Below are 22,934 nucleotides of genomic sequence, written 5' to 3'. Positions count from 1 at the left end.
CTATAGTAGCCTCAACAGCATTCTGTAGAGTAGCACCATGGTGTAGCAGGAGGACAGCTAGCTTCTGTCCTCCTCTGGGTACATTGACTTCAATACAAAACCTCGGAGGCTCATGGTTCTCACCCCTTCCATAGACTAACACAGTAATTATGACATCTTCCAGACGACGTCCTCTAGCCTATCAGAGCTCTTGCAACATGAACTGACATGTTGTCCACCCAATCAAAGGATCAGACAATGAATCTAGCACTGAAAGCATAAGCTACAGCTAGCTAGCACTGCAGTGCATAGAATGTGGTAGTTGACTCAAAGAGCGTGAAATACAATAGTTGAACAGTTTTGAACAAATTAACTTCTTCCAAAATTAAGAAGCAAGAGAGAGCTAGCTATATTTCTTCGATTTTTTGTCCCCATTTTCCCTCACTTAGCTAGTGTCCAATGCAGCTAGCTAGTTTAGCCTACTCAAACACCCAGCTCAAACAGAGGGATGCTATTTTAGCTAGCTGGCTATTGCTATCCAATACTGGAACTCTTCCAAGGCAAGGTAAGCTTTTGGCTTTATTAATTCATTGCCTCTGGGGCCCGCCGGTGTAACTGCTAAACTGCTTGCCGCTGACTACACGGTTCTGCATGGTTGTAGCGGGTTTACTAACACCTTAGTTCTAGTAGCTATGCCTATGTTAACTATGACGTGACAATGATGTAGGCTGTGTGTAGCAGTTAGCAGTCATGATATGAAGGTTTAGCTTGGAAAGTTTTTTTCCCGCTTGGTCACAGACAGCTGATGTGTTCTGCACTGAAGTCCACAAGCAAGGGAAGCATGCGAGAGGAGAGTGGATAGATGCGAGAAGGAATTCTATATACAAACGAGCTGTTTGTGTGTGTCTGGTATGACAGTAAAATGTGTTTGCGTGTGTCTGGTATGACAGTAAAATGTGTTTGCGTGTGTCTGGTATGACAGTAAAATGTGTTTGCGTGTGTCTGGTATGACAGTAAAATGTGTTTGTGTGTGTCTGGTATGACAGTAAAATGTGTTTGCATGTGACCAGGTGGATATTCATTGCGTTGATTTGAGTATCATGTAGTAGATATTCATTGCGTTGATTTGAGTATCATGTAGTAGCCTGAACCTATCTATCGATGTTACATTGAGCTGGGTGAATGGAATATGAATGAGAGTCATCCAATATACTGGAATAGAAATAAGGCGAAAAATGATCATCCTCCCTCATCTTAAACGGCACTGACCGCCACTGGTTTAGATAGTTGGCTAGATAAACATACCAATCCAAATATTGTTAGCGGACATGACTAATTGAGTGTGTCAGTGACTGACATAGAAAGAGAAACTGCTGATGCAGAACCGAATAACAATAATACATGTATACCATTTGGCTGACATTTTTATCCAAAACAACTTAGTCATGGGTGCATCCATTATACGCATGGATGGTCCCAGGTATCAAAGTCACTACCCTGACGTTACAAGCACCATGCTCTAACCAACTGAGCTACAAAGGACCACTATTATAATCAGGCTAGTTTACCAAGTAAGAAAACATAGACATGCCAATGACAGAAGGATAAGATGAAAAGTCCAGTTATGTACAGCTTCTAGCTTTATTTTATGATCAGTACAAATTGATATAGTCAGCACAGTATGACTTACAGCACCCCGTATACTATGCGGACAGAGTACAGCACCCCGTATACTATGCGGACAGAGTACAATGCATCATCACCACTTGCTCACCCAAGCTGTAGTACAATCAGAGAGAAATTCAGGAAAACCACCAACTAATAACATTATAATAACTAACTATATCAAAACATTTATTACACAATCCACAGTCCCTCAGGCATCTGACCCGTTGCTGTTTTCACCCCGTCTTTATTTCATCAGCAGGGAAAACATACATTGCTTCCAGATGGTAGAAAATTGTAAATGAATATATATTTGAGTTTTATTTTATGAAAGAGGCAGTAATGTTATCTGTACCTCGATTCACACACAGTTACTCACCTCTGAGCTGGGGCTCGTTCAGGTACTCTCCGCATTTGACTTGAATTTTCAATAAACTACAGTAAAATGTTCCCACTGGTCGAATCAACGTTGTTTCCACATTTCAATGAAATGACGTTGAACCAACATGGAATACACACTGAACTGACGTCTGTACCCAGCGGGTTGGTTCTTTACTTTGCCCGTCAATAATAAATGTGGGGGGGGGGGGGGGGATCAAAAACCCAGGGCCTGCCATTTCAAATAACTCACTTGAAAAATAAAATATCAAACAAGGCAACTATTTCTAGACACATCTAGACAAAAGCAATTCTACAGACACGTTCATTACGGTTCATCTACTAGTGGGTCAATCTGTCAGATATTCTTGGTATAAAGGTACAGAGTAGGAGCAAGTTTATCACACCGTATTGCAATCCAGGAAAGCAAAGGTCGTTTTTTCATAAATCACAAGATAAAAACAACAATAAAAAAAGAATAAAGAAAAAAATGGTGTGTCATGAGACTGACTAAGGAATGGACCAATAAGGAGGGGTGGTGTGAGTTGATCTGATCTCACCAGTTAGCAAGGTGAGGAAGACCCCAGGGGGAGACAGAAAGAGGGGCAACATTACTCCGTATAGAGTACTTTACAAGAGAAAACTCCTGATGCCTTTCCATCTGTTATCTTTAAACTGACACACTGACCCAAAATAGTTATAAATACAAATATATCTCATATCTCAAGGATTTAAAAAAAACAACCTCTTCCTCTTTTAATGGGGAGAGCTGGTAGACAGCGAAAGGAAAACCAGACAAGCAGCATCGTCCGCCTGCTTACTGACTTTCAGGTTGCCGTACCACAGCAGTCATGCACAGACAGGCATGATAGACAGACAACAACAGGAAATGGTGAGAGAACACAGCAGAGAACCTGACTGCTTCGGTCTTCATAAATTATCTTTCAGAACACGTTTCAAACGCCCCCTCGGGATTCCAATCCTCTCTGACCTTGAGCTTGGGAAAGGAAAAAGAGAGGGAGGGAGAGAGAGAGGAAGGTGGTGGTTTTCTGGGCAGGGTTCTTTAACAGGAAACCTCCATGGTCTGTGGCCTGGCCTGTTCGACACCCGGGCCGGCGGCAGTGGCGCCCTCTAGCTGTGTGTGGGTGCGGCTGCGACTCCCCTCCACAGAGCCCATGCTGGAAGTAGAGTGGGTACGAGAACGCACCAGGCGGGTCATACTGGCCGTGGGCACTACAGACGAGAGAGAGAGGAGAACATTTAGGTTAAGAAGTCACATATGAGGATATTTGCTTAGTGTGTGTTGAATGTTTTGTGGGAGGGGTAGTTTGCTTTAAAGAATGTGGCTAGGGGTAGGATGCTGGGGCCTCATTTATAACCGTTGTGTGAATTTTACACTAAATATCTGCGTGAGCCATTTCTGAAAACACTGCACACATATGGAAAAATGTAGATGTATAAACCGAAATATGCTACACTGCCCGTGAATTCTGAAACATTGTTTACTCTGATAAAAAACTGCAGTAGGCCTACATACAGTGGAAGCCCACACACTTCAATGCAAAAGATGTTCCATTCTACTGTACGTTATAAACCCTCCCTGTCGGATACATAGAGCCGAAACCAGAAGTTATAATATCCTATCTAACAGGCCCAGTTAAATGAGAGATGTGCGCGGTAATTTGTTGTATGGCTACTTCAGGAATATGAGCTCATCACGGCCAGAAGACGTGCAATTGGTTATGATACATGTATTATGTTTATAGATTGTCTAGGCTACTGGAGAAATGTTGCATTACAGTATTCAAAAACAGCCTACAAAGGTCAATGGAAAAGGTGAACTGTCTGTTCTACCATAAAACTGCGCTTTGGATCGCAGAGAGCAAAATACTTTAAATATCAATAACTTACCTATTTACTACTGTGAAGTGGGTCTAATTAAATGAGAACTGGGACGAATGGTAGCCTTTACTAAACTGTTGTTGGCCTGTAGGCTATTTTGTGGGTATGAAACCATCAGTCAGAAAAGGTGATTTCTAATTATTTTACAATGCAAAGATAAAATCGATTCTCTTCTCACTAACAGCAAATAATTGCATCTTATTATATTTAGTTACCTGTTTTTTTAGTTATGTATAAGTCATCATACAGTATATCCCCCATTGGCACAAGGCTACTTTTGCCTTCTTGCAATGCAATACTTCAACCACTAGAAAGTGTGTGTACTCATGGTCTGAAGTTTACAGGAGGATAAGCACATTCTCACATCAAGTTCAGTTTTTATAAATGTTTTGGGGCATATTCTGTGCATACGCAATGTTTGTAAATGAGACCCCAGGTAATCATACCACAATCATTATTGCATCAACATTCCCAATTTAAGATGGGGTGGACTGCAGCCCAGGGAGAATAATGACATCTAAAACAGCTAATAACCTGATCACCTTGTAGTGTTCAGCTCATGCTAGCTACACTGCCTTCTAGTCAGGGTCCAGGAGATTGATATCAGCGAAGCAGGAATACTGGAAATTTCACCGTATTTCAGAAAGTACTGTATGTACAGTCAAAAGCTTTAGACACAGCTACTCATTCAAGGGTTTTTCTTTAGTTTTACTATTTTCTACATTGTAGGATAACAGTGAAGACATCAAAACTATGAAATAACACATAATGGAATCATCTAATAACCAAAAAAAAGTGTTAAACAAATCAAAATATATTTTATATTTGAGATTCTTTAAATAGCCAGCCTTTGCCTTGATGACAGCTTTGCACACTCTTGGCATTCTCTCAACCTTCATGTCTTAAAGTAATGATGGATTGCCGTTTCTCTTTGCTTACTGTTCTTGCCATAATATGGACTTGGTCTTTTACCAAATAGGGCTGTCTTCTGTATACCCCCCTACCTTGTCACAACACAACTGACTGGCTCAAATGCATTAAGAAAGAAATTCCACAAATTAACTTTTAACAAGGCACATCTGTTAATGGATACCTCATGAAGCTGGTGGAGAGAATGCCAAGAGTGTGCAAAGCTGTCATCAAGGCAAAGGGTGGCTACTTTGAAGAATCTCAAAAATAAAATATATTTGGATTTGCTTAACCCTTTTTTGCTTATTACATGATTCCATATGTGGGCTCCAGAGTGGCGCAGTGGCCTAAGGCACTGCATCTCAGTGCTAGAGGCGGCACTACAGACCCTGGTTCGATTCCAGGCTGTATCACAACTGGCCGTGATTGGGAGTCCCATAGGGCGGCGCACAATTGGCCCAGTGTTGTCCGTCATTGTAAATAAGATTCTGTTCTTAACTGACTTGCCTAGTTAAATAAAGGTTAAATTCAATAAATACATGTGTTATTTCATAGCTTTATGTCTTCACTAATATTCTACAATGTAAAAAATTATGAATAACCCTGGAATGAGTAGGTGTGTCCAAACTTCTGACTGGTACTGTATATGCATCTCATTAAAGTGGTTGGGGTCTGAAATGCCTGAGCAGAATCCCTCACTGTGTTCATTATTCTCCCATAAAGAAAAAGAGATTGCCTGATCAGGTCAAGTTCCAATTCATTTTTACTGTTGGAGAAAAAATGAATAAACAGGAAAGGCCAATATGGTTATGCAGCATGCACAAGAGATTTGAGGGCCATTTGTTCAGAAGAGAAAAAGAACAAAGACAAGAACAGACAAACATAAGACAACCATGTTAGCTGATAGACATCACATAAAACCACACATTTAGAGAGACAAAGGTATCTTTAAAAAATAATAAAGTTGACCTTCAAATCTCAGACTTGAGAGGATGGCTAAAAAGTGACTACCAGCGATGGGCAAACAGGGTTGGGAGGATAGCGTACTGTAGGTAGAGAGGGCAGGCTGGCGCAGCCAAGGCTGCTACCTATGGTCCTGGTACCTGATTCACTGCTTACGTGGCTAAGCAGTACATGAGGGACTGTTAGCATTGACGGACAGGCAGAAAGGAAGGAGGGAAGAAATAAAGGAGGGGTACAGAGAGACTGTCAGATTAATGCTCCGTCTTCACAAAAGATCTGAAAAGAAACAAAGATTGTGTCCTACAGCTGTACCTAGGACAGACTTGAAGCAGCACTGTGTACAGTTCATTCTAGCACTATCTACTGTTACATGTATTTTCAGGAAATATCTGACAGTTGTGAAAATAGCCAGAAGGCTTTCTTACTGTTCTGTCAATCTAAAGGGAATGTCACCTGTGGCCCTGAGATTACCTGAAGAGAACTTTGAGCCAAGATGTGCTTCATGAGTACATTGCCTGATCCAGTCGAGTTAGTTTAATGTGTCCCCCCCCGACTGCAATCATTTCCCCACTGAACTACAGTCTTCCCTGCTAAAGTAACCATTCAAACAACATTCAAGCAGGGCCTCAAAGAGCACTTGACTGTTCAGTAAAGCTGGCCATTATGCACACAAATCCACAGAACGATAAATTGACAGAATTATCACAATAACCATAAATAGAACGATACATTTATAAACATTCATGTACACTTGTTAGCCTACTTTTATAATTACCATACTATTAGCACTACTACTTTGAATGTTGTTACTATCAATTGTACCGTTAGCCCATATTAGCAGACTTATTTCCCTTAAACTTCACATTTCTCTAGTAAGCTACTTATTGGGATTATCGGTGTCAGTAAAATGGATGTGGTACGGTCGGTGTCGTTCATTTTCAGTTTATCGTCCCAGCTCTACTGCTCATCTATTCACACTCAAACCAATCTCCTGCTAGCTTAGTGCTTTCCTTTCAACACAACGCTGAGCTACTGGGATGAGCCACCTGACAGAAGGCGCAGCCTGAACGCTACAGAGTTACAAACCTCCTACAGTATGCCACAATGATGTGTTTGTGAAAGCTCACAATGTCCTCAACGGTTTCAATGTTTAGGTATTCTCAGAAAGGGGAGGTACTTTCTGAAACGTGCTATTGCTTGGTGTGGGCGAAGAGCATAATGTGTGTGATGTGAAAGCTAAGACGGCGAGGAAACCACCATACTTAACACCTCAACAGAGACAGGGTTCACAAGAAAAACAACATAAAGGAGGGCTATGAGGGTTTGATGAGTGAAAATTGTTTTTCAAGCTATACTGTATTCCATTGAAAATTCTAGTTCATTTCAATAACAAGGATGGGTATCCAGAATAACTCTTCAAGCAGGAAAACAGACCTCCAAGAGGTGGAAGAATGAGGAGGTTTGGGCCGCTTGGAGTGCCTCTGTAGTCACTCGCTGCAGACAAAACATCAAGGGTCACCCTCAGAGGGTAGGATTTGGAATAAGGCAACGACAAATCTTCCTTCCCACAGTGCTGTGTGGAGGCAGCATGGTTCTCTGAGGCCCTGCTCTCCTGACTTTACCCTCCAGCAGACAACGTGCGGAGGCAGCGTGGTTCTCTGAGGCCCTGCTCTCCTGACTTTACCCTCCAGCAGCACCATGTGAGTGCTGTGTGGAGGCAGCGTGGTTCTCTGAGGCCCTGCTCTCCTGACTTTACCCTCCAGCAGCACCATGTGAGTGCGGTGAGAGGGGTTCTCTGAGGCCCTGCTCTCCTGACTTTACCCTCCAGCAGCACCATGTGAGTGCTTGGGAGGCGGTTTTGAGGCCCTGTTCCTGACTTACCCTCCAGCAGCACCATGTGAGTGCTGTGGAGGCAGCGTGGTTCTCTGAGGCCCTGCTCTCCTGACTTTACCCTCCAGCAGCACCATGTGAGTGCTGTGTGGAGGCAGCGTGGTTCTCTGAGGCCCTGCTCTCCTGACTTTACCCTCCAGCAGCACCATGTGAGTGTCCCTGCAGAAGCAGAACAAACCCAAGCAGCACATTTCCAGCAGAGCAGAGCACAACAGGCTGGCCAGGCGGCTCAGGGCTCACGGGATTCCAGACAGGTCCCCAGGGCAGGGGTTCAGGGCTCACAGCATTCCAGACAGGTCCCCAGGGCAGGGGTTCAGGGCTCACAGCATTCCAGACAGGTCCCCAGGGAGTCAGACAGGTCCCCAGGGCAGGGGTTCAGGGCTCACAGCATTCCAGACAGGTCCCCAGGGCAGGGGTTCAGGGCTCACAGCATTCCAGACAGGTCCCCAGGGCAGGGGGGCAGGCCATGCTGTGGGGCTTAAGAGCAGCCTTTAATGAGAACACTAATCTGCCACTGACATTACCATACCTGGAGAACCACTGGAGCCTCAGTCAGCCCTCACTGGAAGGGTGAGGACCAGGGGAGGGTAGGTGAAGGCCAGGGGAGATGGGGAGAGGGCCAGGGGTAAGGATGGTGAGGGCAAGCCAGGCGAGGGGTGGAAGGGGGTGCAGGGTTTTGCCAGTGAGGTTTACACAGGTACAGAAGGCTTCATGTTCAGGTGAAGATTCCAGAGGGAGAACAAAAAAAACTAATTGAGACTATTGTCATAATCAAGCAGCTTTTACTCTGACCTCACTGTAACACCTTCCATTTTCCACTCTGTGAGCTAGCAACTCAAACCTTTAAAAATGTTTATAGGAACAAAATAAACATTTTGAAGCGCAAAAATATAAATAAAAATAAATAGAGAGATTCAAGTGTCTCAAAATGATCAAAGACAGCCAATGGAATTGGGCCGTTCTAAGATACAGTGCCCAATACGTGGTCCGTTTCTAATAGGATTATCATTCAACAAGCCTGATCAGCTCTCAGCAGGCCTAAATGAACCACAGCGTTAAAAGGGTAGGTCTGTAAACACCCTCCCTGTTTAGGGCACTGCATCTTAAGACCTGGGGGAAGGAACCATTCTCAGGTGTGTGTTTACAGATCATCCCACACACTAAGGTATATTACATTGCCAAAAGTAGGTGGACACGTGCTCGTCGAACATCTTATTCCAAATTCATGGGCATTAATATGGAGTTGTTCCTCCCTTTGCTGATATAACAGCCTCCACTCTTCTGGGAAGGCTTTCCACTAGATGTTGGAACATTGCTGCGGGGACTTGCTTCCATTCAGCCACAAGAGCATTAGTGAGGTCATTAGTGATGTTGGGCGATTAGGCCTGGCTCGCAGTCAGCGTTCCAAAGGTGTCCGATGGGGTTGAGATCAGGGCTCTGTGCATGCCAGTCAAGTTCTTTCACACCGATCTCGACAAACCATTTTTGTATGGACTTCGCTTTGTGCACAGGGGCATTGTCATGCTGAAACAGGAAAGGGCCTTCCCCAAACTGTTGACCCAAAGTTGGAAGCACAGAATCGTCATAACAGGGTTCCCCAACTGGCAGCCCGTGGGCGGAATTTGGCGCTCTGTGTTTTTATTTGACTCCCAAGTTTTCTGGTGTAGAATTTTCGTTGTTGGACATAAAATACTGTAAAAACACCAGGAAATCGTCTCCAAATGATATTAATTTAAAAAAAAAAATCTGTTTCCAAGTATTCCCAAGCACAATAGCGAGACACGTGATCGTACACAAAAAGTAAGCAAGGTTTGAAATGATTGTTTTAGTCAAATATATATGTTTGATCTTCTTGCGGTCAATTTACAGTCTACAAATGATTAGTAATTATGTTCCGGTCCCCCGACCATCCGCTCAAGAAATAAAATCGGCCCACGGCTGGATCTAGTTTATGATCCCTGGTCTAATTGTTATTGTAAGCTGTAGCATTAAGATTTCCCTTCACTGGAACTAAGGGGCCTAGCCTGAACCATGAAAAACAGCCCCAGACCATTATTCCTCCTCCACCAAACTTCACAGTTTGCACTACACATTTAGGTAGGTAGTGTTCTCCTGGTTCTCCTGCCAAACCCAGACTCATCCATCGGACTGCCAGATGGTGAAGCGTGATTCATCACGCCAGAGAACGCGTTTCCACTGCTCCAGAGTCCAATGGTGGTGAACTTTACACCACTCCAGCCGATGCTTGGCATTGCGCATGGTGATCTTAGGCTTGTGTGCAGCTGCTTGGCCATGGAAACCCATTTCATGAAGCTCCTGACAAACAGTTCTTGTGCTGATGTTGCTTCCAGAGGCAGATTGGAACTCTCTAGTTAGTGTTGCAACTGAAGAGACGATTTTTACACGCTACCTGCTTCAGCACTCGGCGGATCCGTTCTGTGAGCTTGTGTGGCCTACCACTTTGCGTCTGAGCCGTTGTTGCTCCTAAACTTTTCCACTTCACAATAACAGCACTTACAGTTGACCAGGGCAGCTCTAGCAGGACAGAAATGTGACGAACTGACTTGTTAGAAAGGTGGCATCCTTTGACGTCCCACATTGAAGATCACTGAGGTCTTCAGTGCGGGCAATTCTACTCTTTGTCTATGGAGATTGCATGGCGGTGTACTCGATTTTATACACTTGTCAGCAACGTGTGTGGCTTAAATAGCCAAATACGCTAATTTGAAGGGGTGTCCACATATTTTTGGCAATGTAGTGTATGTTCAAGGGAAGACCATGCTGCATGTAATTTATTTACTCAGCATCACACTACTTACACCCGTTGTTAAGAGTCACTGCAAACAAACAGGAAACAAGGTTAGTTTGAGGTTAGTTCCCTCGTCAGTTACCAGTAATGGTTTGTATGCTTATGCAACAATTGGCTGTCAGAAACGTCATCCTTGGACATCCAGTACATGTTGTTTTGTAGATACTGGGGTTCTGCTCTATTCTTGTGCTACATGAATTCTACATTAGCCTTAGTTTAGGGCACAAATGCGTGTGTGGCTGGTAGCCTAACGGTTAAGACCGTTGGGCCAGTAACCAAAAGGTCGCTGGTTCGAATCCCTGAGCCGACTAGGTGACAAATCTGTCGATGTGACCTTGAGCATGGCACTTAACTGTAAGTCTGTATAAGAGTGTCTTCTGTGTGTGATGCCCACATGGGGAGGGTTGCTGCCTGAAAGGGTTGTGTTCTATAGGATATCAGTTGGACTGAGGTCTCATTCTGAGATAGAGGTGGACTTCAGTAAACAGGACATGGAACAGACTGAGACAACCAGGACATGAAAAAAAAACAAGTCTGACACCAGAGACGACTGAAGGAGAAGGAAACAATGATAGAGGATTGTAAAGAGCAGTACTCACTGTAACCCATTCCCTGGACAAAGTATTTGAAGGCCTCCGCGAGTTTACCCGGCTGTAAGACACAAACAGAAAACGCATCCGTTAAACGGAGCCATTTGAAATAAAACTGAATTAAGTAACAGTTGACATTGCTAAATGGCATATATTAATCAGACGTGTTTATCCAAAGCGACTTACAGTAATGCATACATTTTACGTACGGGTGGTGCCGGGAATCAAACTCGCGGTCCTGGCATTGCAAGCGCCATTCTCTAACCAACTGAGTTACAGAGGACCACTTAAGTGTAGTTTAAGCTAAACACAAAACTAGTTCATGACTCACCTGGATGACCTGAGGAAGCCCGCCACAGTCTTGCATCTATAGGGAAGTAACCAGAGCATGACCAGAGTGGAGAATCTCACAGACAGGACCATGCCGTTAGTCAAAACACCTTAACATTCACTGGCCTATGAACACATGGAAGAATGCTGAACCTGCTGTACGTACCATTCAGATCATGTGCATTACTAAAGAGCAGAACAGCAGGGACCACATAGCAGTACCACTCCTATTTCTAACAACAAAAGAGTAACTGAACGCACCTTAAGAAGGGTTGTTTTGGTTGGATTTAACCTCGAGTTGCACTCAACCTGTAAACAAGAAAAGAAGATGAGATACAACAGCAGTTTAGACAGGGTTCTGGCCCCTCCTATTCAGAAAGGTTAGTGACCTCAACCCCCGTCTCTATAGACCGAACACGCTGTCCATGAGGGGGGTGGATACTTTGTATTGGAATCAGACCCTCTGGCTTATTCGCTACTGTGTTGCCATGGAGATAAAGTGGGCACCCACCACTGCATCGACTGCCGGGGACGTGTCACCAACCACCAGCAGAGAAGTGCATCTGGACGGAGAGACAGGAGGGACAACCGGTTAAGGGCTGTTCTTAAGCACGACGCAACGCGGAGTGCCTGGACACAGCTCTCAGCCGTGGTATATTGGTCAGATACCACAAACCCCCGAGGTGCCTTATTGCTATTAGAAACTGGTTACTAACGTAATTAGAGCAGTAAAAATACATGTTTTTTTCATACCTGTGGTATATGGTCTGATATACCACAGTTGTCAGCCAATCAGCATTCAGGGCTCGAACCAGCCAGTTTATAAAAAACAACTCACATACAGTCCATAGGCAATAAGACGGAGCTGAAGTAACACAGTCTGCAGCATGTTTACGTACGTCAGTGTGTTCACCGTGTCGTCAGTCAGACCGGTGACAGGCCTCTCAATCTCCAAGTCCCGACGGCTGTCATAACAAATAGATCAACCAATCAACCCATCTAGAATTTCTACCCAAAATGTACAGCCAGTTACTCTTGGGGTTCTATGTACAGTACTGTACCTGTTGTAGGCATTGCAGAAGAGGGCCAGGTTTTCCTGGTTGATATCCTGGGCGATGTGCAGCCGATACGTCTGGGTGATCTCCTGGTTGTCAGACAGCTCATCCTGAGGGGGCAAAGAGTTCACTTTCAACCACCCACAGTATTCAGCCAGTATGCTCTGCCCCTGGACAGGGCTATCGAGACCTTTCGAACTGACTCGCCAAAAACTGATCCTTAACTAAACCATGAACTTATTCTGTAATTAAATATCCGTTTGCACGTCAGAAAAGTCTGCATAGCCCTCTCCCTCTGTCCCATCCCAGGCTCCCACCCCTCCAGACAGCCCTCTGACTCACATCACTGAAGTGGTGGGCCATCACTATGTCCACCAGGTTGCTGGTCCAGCCGGACATCTAAAACAAAGAACAAATCATTATGTTCCAACGTGCCAATCTAGTATGACTCTAAAATGCACAGAGTTAGCATAGTAATGTGTGTGTGTGAGCACGTTCTTACCTTGGAGGCAGCCCAGTCCATCCAGCCCTTTGCACAGGGGTCCACATTGATGAGGACCAGACCTTCGACCAGGGCCGGCTCATTGAGCTGAAGAGAGGATAGGGGGTTACTCTACTGACCGTACTGTGCGGAACATAGAGGACCAAAGGAGTCACAGACAGGGCCCAGCAGCAGAGGAAGGAGGGCAGCACACAAATGTAGGGTTAAGTGCCACAGACAGAGGTTTCGGGGATTCGAACCAACGACCTCTCGGTTACTGGTCCAACGGTTTTAACCGCTAGGCTACCTGCCGCACGCTCCCACCCACGCTCACACACTAGTGCTGAGTGATTAACAGACATTTAGTTTGTTATTAAACAACTAATTGACCGACATGGTTCAATTACTTGAATTCCATCTACCGTAATTTCCGGACTATTAAGCGCACCTGAATATAAGCCGCACCCACTGAATTAAAAAAATGTATATTATTTTCAACATAAATAAGCCGCACATGTCTATAAGCCGCAGGTGCCTACCGGTACATTGAAACAAATGAACTTTACACAGGCTTTAACGAAGCACGGCTTGTAACAAAAATAGACTTCAACGAAATACGGCTTGTAACAAAAATAAATAGGCTTTAACGAACAATTTTTTTTAAATTAGCAGTAAACAGTAGTCTACCAAGAAAGTCATTGGTCACTATCTTCCTCCTCCTGTGCACTGAAACCATCTCCTTCGGTGTCGGAGTTGAATAGCTTCAGAATTGCTTCATCCGATATTGGATCGTTTTCATTGTCGCTCTCGTCACTTTCATCCAGAGGCAAATCCCCCGCTGAGCCCTCTTCAACACGCAGCAGTCCAGCCTTTCGAAACCCGTTGATGATAATGGATTTTTTGACAATGCTCCACGCTGTCAGGACCCACTGGCAGACTTGACCATAAGTTGCTCTTCGCATGCGGCCCGTTTTAGTGAAGGTTTCTCCCCACTTGTCATCCAAGCCTCCCACTGAACACAGAGCGCCACCTTAAATGCACGATTTACACTGATGTCGAGTGCCTGCAAATACTTTGTTGTACCCCCAGGAATCAGGGTGACAAAATGACTCCCGTAATCAGAATGATGGGAAGTTTGAGAGCGCTCGATTTAATCTAAACAGTAAACAAAAAAGTTGTTTGACCTTCACCCGTTTGGCAATTTCATTGGTCTAATGAAAGCTTCATGCCGCCAAAAAACTGAGCACGTCACAGAATGTGTTTTTTTTTGGAGAACAAAAATTGAAAGCGGGAAAATATCCATATTTTAGCCGCGTCATTGTTTAAGCCACGACGTTCAAAGCGTGGGAAAAAAGTTGCGGCTTATAGTCCGGAAATTACGGTACACTGAACAAAAATATAAATTAAACGGAACAATTTCACTGGGTTACAGTTCATAAGGAAATCAGTCAATTGAAACATATTCATTAGACCCTAATCTATGAATTTCACATGACCAGGCAGGGGGAGCAGCCATGGGTGGACCTGGGAGGGAGGGCATAGGCTCACCCACTGGGGATCCAGGCCCAGCCAATCAGAATGAGTTTTTCCGTACAAATGGGCTTCATTACAGAGAGAAATACTCCTCAGTTTCATCAGCTGTCCAGGTGGCTGGTCTCAGACGATCCCACATATGAAAAAGCCAGATGTGGAGGTCTTGGGATGGTGTGATTGCACATGGTCTGAGGTTGTGAGGCCAGTTGTACGTTCTGCCATTTTCTATAAAACGACGTTGGAGGTGGTTTATGGTAGAGAAATGTACATTAAATTATCTGGCAACAGCTATGGTGGACATTCCTGCTGCCAGCATGCCAATTGCATGCCTCCTCAAAAAACTTAAGACATCTTTGGCATTGTCTTGTGACAACCACATATTTTAGAGTGGCCTTTTACTGTCCCCAGCACAAGGTGCATCTGTGTAATGACCATGCTGTTTAATCAGCTTCTTGATATGCCACACCTGTCAGGTGGATGGATTATATTGGCAAAGGAGAAATGCTCACTAACAGGGATGTAAACAAATTTCTGCCCAAAAACTGGAGAGAACTAAGCTTTTTGGAATGGTATGGAAAATTCTGGGATCTTCTTATTTCAGCTCATGAAACACTTTATATGTTGCGTTTATATTTTTATTCAGCATCATTTATTTTTGTGAGCCCAACGCGCCGTTTCTCTACAGAGAAATCTAATCATTCATGAGAGAAATCAAGTCAAGAACTATATGGGACGCTGCGCTGTGGTAATTAACTGCAACGACCATATTATTCCACTGCGTCTGTTTTTTCTGGCTCGGACCGAGATGGATACACTTTTACACCGGCTACATTAGGTTAGATACACACAGACCGCATGAGAGAGGAATGTACACAACAAAAAGAGAGGGAAAGAGAGCGTTTGTGAAAGTATGCCTGATCTATGTTGAAGACATAGTAAAATGATTTGGTTAGTGGAGATGTCGATAGAGACTGCTCTGTTCATCCTTGTTCAGCCCAGTTATTATTGAAGACAGAGGACTTACTGAGTAGTGCAGATGCAAGCAGATACCATAGATTTCCAATCATTACACTAGCTAGCACTGTCTCGTGAAACTACCTCGAACTTCCTTCATACTGGACAGAGCCTTAAAAATGGCATCCACACGTTCAATTGACTCTGGGGAAGTAGATAATTGTCATCATTGCCAAAATCTCGAATTATCCCTTTAAGACCTCTGTCTTAACAAATGATCCTGTTATATGCTTGGAAAGAAGCAGGTGCTGTGGGTGAGCAGGAGTTCAGGTGATAAATGGAGGACTAGGAGGAATGGGGACTTACAGCCAGTCTGGACAGGATGTAGGCTCCAGCTCCAACTCCAATCCCAATCACACTGTTCACCCTGGGGAGAGAAAAATAGAAGCCTCAATGAAGACGAGACAACAATTACAGTCATTAAACGACAGTGTAAGAGGTAGTTATGGAAACCATAGACAATATAGGGTTCTATATCTATGATGGAAACACTGCAGGAGAACTTACTTCAGCTGAGTCATGACAGACGGAAGCATCTCAGACAACTCATCCATGGTAGGGTACTGGTACCTGGGAGGGACAAACAGACAGATAGGTTTGTAGGGTACTGGTACCTGGGACAGACAGACATATAGGTTTGTAGGGTACTGGTACCTGGGAGGGACAAACAGACATATAGGTTTGTAGGGTACTGGTACCTGGGACAGACAGACATATAGGTTTGTAGGGTACTGGTACCTGGGAGGGACAAACAGACATAGGTTTGTAGGGTACTGGTACCTGGGACAGACAGACATATAGGTTTGTAGGGTACTGGTACCTGGGACAGACAGACATATAGGTTTGTAGGGTACTGGTACCTGGGAGGGACAAACAGACATAGGTTTGTAGGGTACTGGTACCTGGGAGGGACAAACAGACATATAGGTTTGTAGGGTACTGGTACCTGGGACAGACATATAGGTTTGTAGGGTACTGGTACCTGGGACAAACAGACAGATAGGTTTGTAGGGTACTGGTACCTGGGACAGACAGACATATAGGTTTGTAGGGTACTGGTACCTGGGAGGGACAGACATATAGGTTTGTAGGGTACTGGTACCTGGGACAGACAGACATATAGGTTTGTAGGGTACTGGTACCTGGGAGGGACAAACAGACAGATAGGTTTGTAGGGTACTGGTACCTGGGACAGACAGACATATAGGTTTGTAGGGTACTGGTACCTGGGACAGACAGACATACATATAGGTTTGTAGGGTACTGGTACCTGGGAGGGACAGACAGACATATAGGTTTGTAGGGTACTGGTACCTGGGACAGACAGACAGATAGGTTTGTAGGGTACTGGTACCTGGGAGAGACAGACATATAGGTTTGTAGGGTACTGGTACCTGGGACAGACAGACATATAGGTTTGTAGGGTACTGGTACCTGGGACAGACAGACATAGATTTGTAGGGTACTGGTACCTGGGAGGGACAGACATATAGGTTTGTAGGGTACTGGTACCTGGGACAAACAGACATAGATTTGTAGGGTACTGGTACCTGGGAGGGACAGACATATAGGTTTGTAGGGTACTGGTACCTGGGACAGACAGACATATAGGTTTGTAGGGTACTGGTACCTGGGACAGACAGATACGTTTGTAGGGTACTGGTACCTGGGACAGACAGACATATAGGTTTGTAGGGTACTGGTACCTGGGACAGACAGACAGATAGGTTTGTAGGGTACTGGTACCTGGGAGGGACAGACATATAGGTTTGTAGGGTACTGGTACTTGGGACAGACAGGTTTGTAGGGTACTGGTACCTGGGACAGACAGACATATAGGTTTGTAGGGTACTGGTACCTGGGACAGACAGACATATAGGTTTGTAGGGTACTGGTACCTGGGACAGACAGACATATAGGTTTGTAGGGTACTGGTACCTGGGACAGACAGACAGATAGGTTTGTAGGGTACTGGTACCTGGGACAAACAGACATATAGGTTTGTAGGGTACTGGTACCTGGGAGGGACAGACAGACATATAGGTTTGTAGGGTACTGGTACCTGGGACAGACAGACAGACATATAGGTTTGTAGGGTACTGGTACCTGGGACAAACAGACATATAGGTTTGTAGGGTACTGGTACCTGGGACAGACAGACATATAGGTTTGTAGGGTACTGGTACCTGGGACAGACAGACATATAGGTTTGTAGGGTACTGGTACCTGGGAGGGACAGACAGACATATAGGTTTGTAGGGTACTGGTACCTGGGACAGACAGACATATAGGTTTGTAGGGTACTGGTACCTGGGACAGACAGACATATAGGTTTGTAGGGTACTGGTACCTGGGACAAACAGACATATAGGTTTGTAGGGTACTGGTACCTGGGACAGACAGACATATAGGTTTGTAGGGTACTGGTACCTGGGACAGACAGACATATAGGTTTGTAGGGTACTGGTACCTGGGAGGGACAAACAGACATATAGGTTTGTAGGGTACTGGTACCTGGGACAGACAGACATATAGGTTTGTAGGGTACTGGTACCTGGGACAGACAGACATATAGGTTTGTAGGGTACTGGTACCTGGGACAGACAGACAGACATATAGGTTTGTAGGGTACTGGTACCTGGGACAGACAGACATATAGGTTTGTAGGGTACTGGTACCTGGGAGGGACAGACAGACATATAGGTTTGTAGGGTACTGGTACCTGGGACAGACAGACATACATATAGGTTTGTAGGGTACTGGTACCTGGGACAAACAGACATATAGGTTTGTAGGGTACTGGTACCTGGGACAGACAGACATATAGGTTTGTAGGGTACTGGTACCTGGGAGGGACAGACAGACATATAGGTTTGTAGGGTACTGGTACCTGGGACAGACAGACAGATAGGTTTGTAGGGTACTGGTACCTGGGACAGACAGACATATAGGTTTGTAGGGTACTGGTACCTGGGAGGGACAAACAGACATATAGGTTTGTAGGGTACTGGTACCTGGGAGGGACAGACAGACATATAGGTTTGTAGGGTACTGGTACCTGGGAGGGACAAACAGACATATAGGTTTGTAGGGTACTGGTACCTGGGAGGGACAAACAGACATATAGGTTTGTAGGGTACTGGTACCTGGGACAGACAGACATATAGGTTTGTAGGGTACTGGTACCTGGGAGGGACAAACAGACATATAGGTTTGTAGGGTACTGGTACCTGGGACAGACAGACATATAGGTTTGTAGGGTACTGGTACCTGGGAGGGACAGACAGACATATAGGTTTGTAGGGTACTGGTACCTGGGAGGGACAGACAGACATATAGGTTTGTAGGGTACTGGTACCTGGGACAGACAGACATACATATAGGTTTGTAGGGTACTGGTACCTGGGACAGACAGACATATAGGTTTGTAGGGTACTGGTACCTGGGACAGACAGACAGACATATAGGTTTGTAGGGTACTGGTACCTGGGACAGACAGACATATAGGTTTGTAGGGTACTGGTACCTGGGACAGACAGACATACATATAGGTTTGTAGGGTACTGGTACCTGGGACAGACAGACAGACATATAGGTTTGTAGGGTACTGGTACCTGGGACAGACAGACAGACATATAGGTTTGTAGGGTACTGGTACCTGGGACAGACAGACATATAGACAGATAGGTTTGTAGGATACTGGTACCTGGGACAGACAGACAGCGGTAGGACCAGGATCGCTGAGGTACAATAGGTCTGCCTTGGTGAGGTAACTGGCACTAGTTATTGAAACAGACTCTTTCTGTTTAGTTTTTTAAAATGGACTGATGACCAGGGACACTACAAGACACCTGGAGCAGCACACCCTCCTATCAAGTTGATGAAAGTCCAAAGCCAGACACCTATTCTATCCAGACACCATGTCATGTTCTGGCCAGCCGTCTGACTCCTGGTCTGAAACGGTCCTTTCACTCACACAGAGGAAGGGGAGGTGGGGCCAGGGGAGGCAGGGGGCCAGGGGAGGCGGGGCCAGGGGAGGCAGGGGGCCAGGGGAGGCGGGGCCAGGAGAGGCAGGGGGCCAGGGGAGGCAGGGGGCCAGGGGAGGCAGGGGGCCAGGGGAGGCAGGGGGCCAGGGGAGGCGGGGCCAGGGGAGGCAGGGGGGGGCATATGAAGGAGGTGCAGCCAGAGGACCTCATGGTTCACTCTGGCTCTGATGACATAGTCACCATTTATTCAGGTCTACAATATCAATCATGACTGTGTTGATACTTGTGGTGATATTATTACATGATGACTTGATGAGTGAACTGGTCTCTTACCCTGTGGGGAATGGGGGAGCACCCTCCTGCTGTCCTGGGGCGTCCACATGGACCACAGCAAAGTGTGATGTGATCTCCTGCATGTCCTCAAAGTTGAACAGTGTGTTGAAACAGGACTTATCTGCAGGGGGGAGAGAGACCAGGCACTGTTTAAAGTCACCTCATTTATGGGTCCTACTCAAATTGACATGTAACAAAAATGACAACACAATGTAATATTGAGCAAGTCAATAAATCCCACCTCATACCAGTAATCACCCAAGAAATATACTGAAACACTCAGTGTTGTTTTACAATGAGGCAGCCAACTGGTGGAGCAATCCAGTCTGACATACTGGCTCATATCCCCAATGCTCAAGGATTTCTACCTTCAACCCTCCAGTTTCTTACATCTCTACAGCGACAACTGTTCTAATGACAATTCACCTGTGATAATATGCATGTTAGGGGTGTTTGGAGAGATTTCAAAGCCTAGCTAGGCCAATGAGAGTCTGAATGTGTGTGTGTGTGTGTACACTCACGGTTGAGACCAATGTCATGGTAGGTGAGGATGACTGGTCTGTTGCCCTTGGGGGTGCCCCTCATCGTCACGTGCAGAACACCATGGGGGGTCTCGATGTCATGCTCCTGAAACACAAGACAGCATGGTCTGGGTCATGGCCGGCAGTGTCTGTAGCTTAGAGCCAGCCTTTTAGTGCCAGTCAGTCATAGCACTATACAGGTGCAAAAAAACATGTATTCATTATTTATTCATACACCGAGTAGCAGACATCCTCGCTGAGGAAGTGATTTTCAAAGTGTCAGTAGGAGAGGGAAAATCACTTCCTCAGTTAGCGAGGCTAAGTGTCAGGAGAGGGAAAATCACTTCCTCAGTTAGCGAGGCTAAGTGTCAGGAGAGGGAAAATCACTTCCTCAGTTAGCGAGGCTAAGTGTCAGGAGAGGGAAAATCACTTCCTCAGTTAGCGAGGCTAAGTGTCAGGAGAGGGAAAATCACTTCCTCAGTTAGCGAGGCTAAGTGTCAGGAGAGAGAAAATCACTTCCTCAGTTAGCGAGGCTAAGTGTCAGGAGAGAGAAAATCACTTCCTCAGTTAGCGAGGCTAAGTGTCAGGAGAGAGAAAATCACTTCCTCAGTTAGCGAGGCTAAGTGTCAGGAGAGAGAAAATCACTTCCTCAGTTAGCGAGGCTAAGTGTCAGGAGAGAGAAAATCACTTCCTCAGTTAGCGAGGCTAAGTGTCAGGAGAGAGAAAATCTCTTCCTCAGTTAGCGAGGCTAAGTGTCAGGAGAGAGAAAATAATTTCAGGACGTGCAGGTCATACAGTAGTACTGATGAAAACTGGGTCCTCTTTAGCAGGTAGCCCAGAGGATGACCTAGAATGAAAACTGACTGGCTGGATCATCATGACCCATATCTCTATGGTTACAATGACTGCTGCGTGTGAGCGGCATGGCTAATGTCAGGAGGTGCTGTCGGCACCACAGCAGACGCATATGTGCACACTGTAGTCTCACGCCACACACACACACACACGTAACGCAGATGTGTGGATAAGTAGAGGGCCCACTACCTGTCCGTCTCACAGATAACATCTGACGTCTGGCTAATCTAATTCTGTGGGGATGGGAATCTCTGTCCGTCCACAGATAACATCTGAAGCCCTTAGGCCTGACGCTAATTCAACATTAAATGTCATTTAACAGGTCACAGCTTCAAATCAAATGGTATTAGTCACATGCCAATACAACAGGTGTCGACCTTACAGTGAAATGCTTACTTACAAGCCCTAACCAACAGTGCACTTCCCAAAGATATGGACAAGAATAAGAGATAAAAGTAACAAGTAATTAAAGAGCAGCAGTTAAAAATAACAATATATACAGGGGGGTGCCGGGACAGAGTCAATATGCGGGGGCACCGGTTAGCTGAGGTAGGATGTACATGTAGGTAGAGTTCTTCTTCCACATATGCCGTTTATTCAACACAGGAACACATCAACATCAAAAAGTTCATGAAGACAATGCATATAGAGGTGTAATACAATCATATAGTTTACTAGTAAGCACAGTGCTACTACAGCCTAGTGTGAGGCAGGTTTCTGTCTGGTAGCAATAATGGCGTGGTGATCATTTAGTTTTAGCGAGTAAACCAATATACAAGCAGAGACCCAAATATAGGAACACTACTAAAGGCATGTGGCTATGTCAGTGTTCCGCTTCCGTCCATTGGTGCAGCTGAACCACAGAGACGGTGGTTCGAGGGCCGTACTGCGTCAGAGATCTAAACTGAATGGAAGGACGCCACGATGAGACATGAGGCCCTCTCAACAACTGTTCAGAATCAGCCACGTCACCAGAACATTGAGCAACACTCAACACAATGGGGTCTGGGAGGGGGTAGGTTTGAGATTAGGCTAAACCAGTCTGTTCAGCCATGTCTGCAAAAAGCAAATACAATAGCTATACAACACAATATGGATTGTAGTTGTTGAACCCCGGCCTGTATAAACACCTCCCTCAGCTGCGCTGACACCTGGAGTCACACTCCTATCTGGGTGAGGAGGAGTATAAATAGAAGCTGTGGTTGAAGGGCTTGGCTGTGTGAAAGGTTGTGTTTGTGAGAGATGGAGGATACATGTGAGGTGCCTTCAGCCTGGTCCCTCATACAGACACCTGTAACCATGTTGAACATGACGACTCTGATCAAAGAGGCTTCAGTAGACAAGGATTGCCACATAAAAACAAAGAGAAATAGATTTTGTAGCCTGGGGCTTTTATCTACCAGATGAAATGGAAGCCTGAGAGAAAGACAAAAAGCAACATTGCTTTTTCTTCTGAAACGTCAATGACCTCAAATAGCTTCCGAGTCAATGGTGGCCTTGACCAAACAAAACAAAGCACTCGATGCTTTGAAAACAGCAGCCGTCCCAATAACTGTTTCATGTATTCCTGGCACGAGGTTGAGCGGCTGTGCACTGCTGATATCTGGCTTGTCACAATGGAGGGGTCATGTGATGAGGAGAGGGGATCTGCTGCAGCAGTATCCTGAGAAGAACAGGCTGTTACATCTAGATCAGGGGTCATGTGATGAGGAGAGGGGATCTGCTGCAGCAGTATCCTGAG

The 22,934-nt window shown here is 45.3% G+C and overlaps 1 protein-coding gene across 5 annotated transcripts in view; it reads right to left on the bottom strand.

The window, feature by feature from the left end:
- Positions 1 to 1,596: 1,596 nt before the first annotated feature.
- LOC106566479 (protein NDRG3) overlaps positions 1,597 to 22,934 on the bottom strand; it is a 67,043-nt gene continuing 45,705 nt past the window's right edge. For 3 of the 5 annotated variants that reach the window (XM_045692964.1, XM_045692966.1, XM_045692963.1), the window contains 14 exons: positions 20,339 to 20,444; positions 19,818 to 19,938; positions 16,006 to 16,068; positions 15,805 to 15,865; positions 12,973 to 13,059; positions 12,813 to 12,869; positions 12,477 to 12,580; positions 12,315 to 12,380; positions 11,927 to 11,978; positions 11,677 to 11,724; positions 11,417 to 11,452; positions 11,095 to 11,146; positions 5,937 to 5,975; positions 1,597 to 3,255 (listed from right to left, as the gene is read on the bottom strand). In XM_045692964.1, the coding sequence (XP_045548920.1) occupies positions 3,086 to 3,255; positions 5,937 to 5,975; positions 11,095 to 11,146; positions 11,417 to 11,452; positions 11,677 to 11,724; positions 11,927 to 11,978; positions 12,315 to 12,380; positions 12,477 to 12,580; positions 12,813 to 12,869; positions 12,973 to 13,059; positions 15,805 to 15,865; positions 16,006 to 16,068; positions 19,818 to 19,938; positions 20,339 to 20,444 (1,062 nt within the window). In that variant the 3' untranslated portion in view covers positions 1,597 to 3,085. The remainder of the gene's footprint in view (positions 3,256 to 5,936; positions 5,976 to 11,094; positions 11,147 to 11,416; positions 11,453 to 11,676; positions 11,725 to 11,926; positions 11,979 to 12,314; positions 12,381 to 12,476; positions 12,581 to 12,812; positions 12,870 to 12,972; positions 13,060 to 15,804; positions 15,866 to 16,005; positions 16,069 to 19,817; positions 19,939 to 20,338; positions 20,445 to 22,934) is intronic. The other 2 variants (XM_014134550.2, XM_014134549.2) reach the window with 1 other exon arrangement.

Source organism: Salmo salar, chromosome ssa13 (assembly GCF_905237065.1).
Source record: "Salmo salar chromosome ssa13, Ssal_v3.1, whole genome shotgun sequence".
NCBI lineage: Eukaryota > Metazoa > Chordata > Actinopteri > Salmoniformes > Salmonidae > Salmo > Salmo salar.
This window is presented reverse-complemented; position numbering and strand designations above follow the sequence as displayed.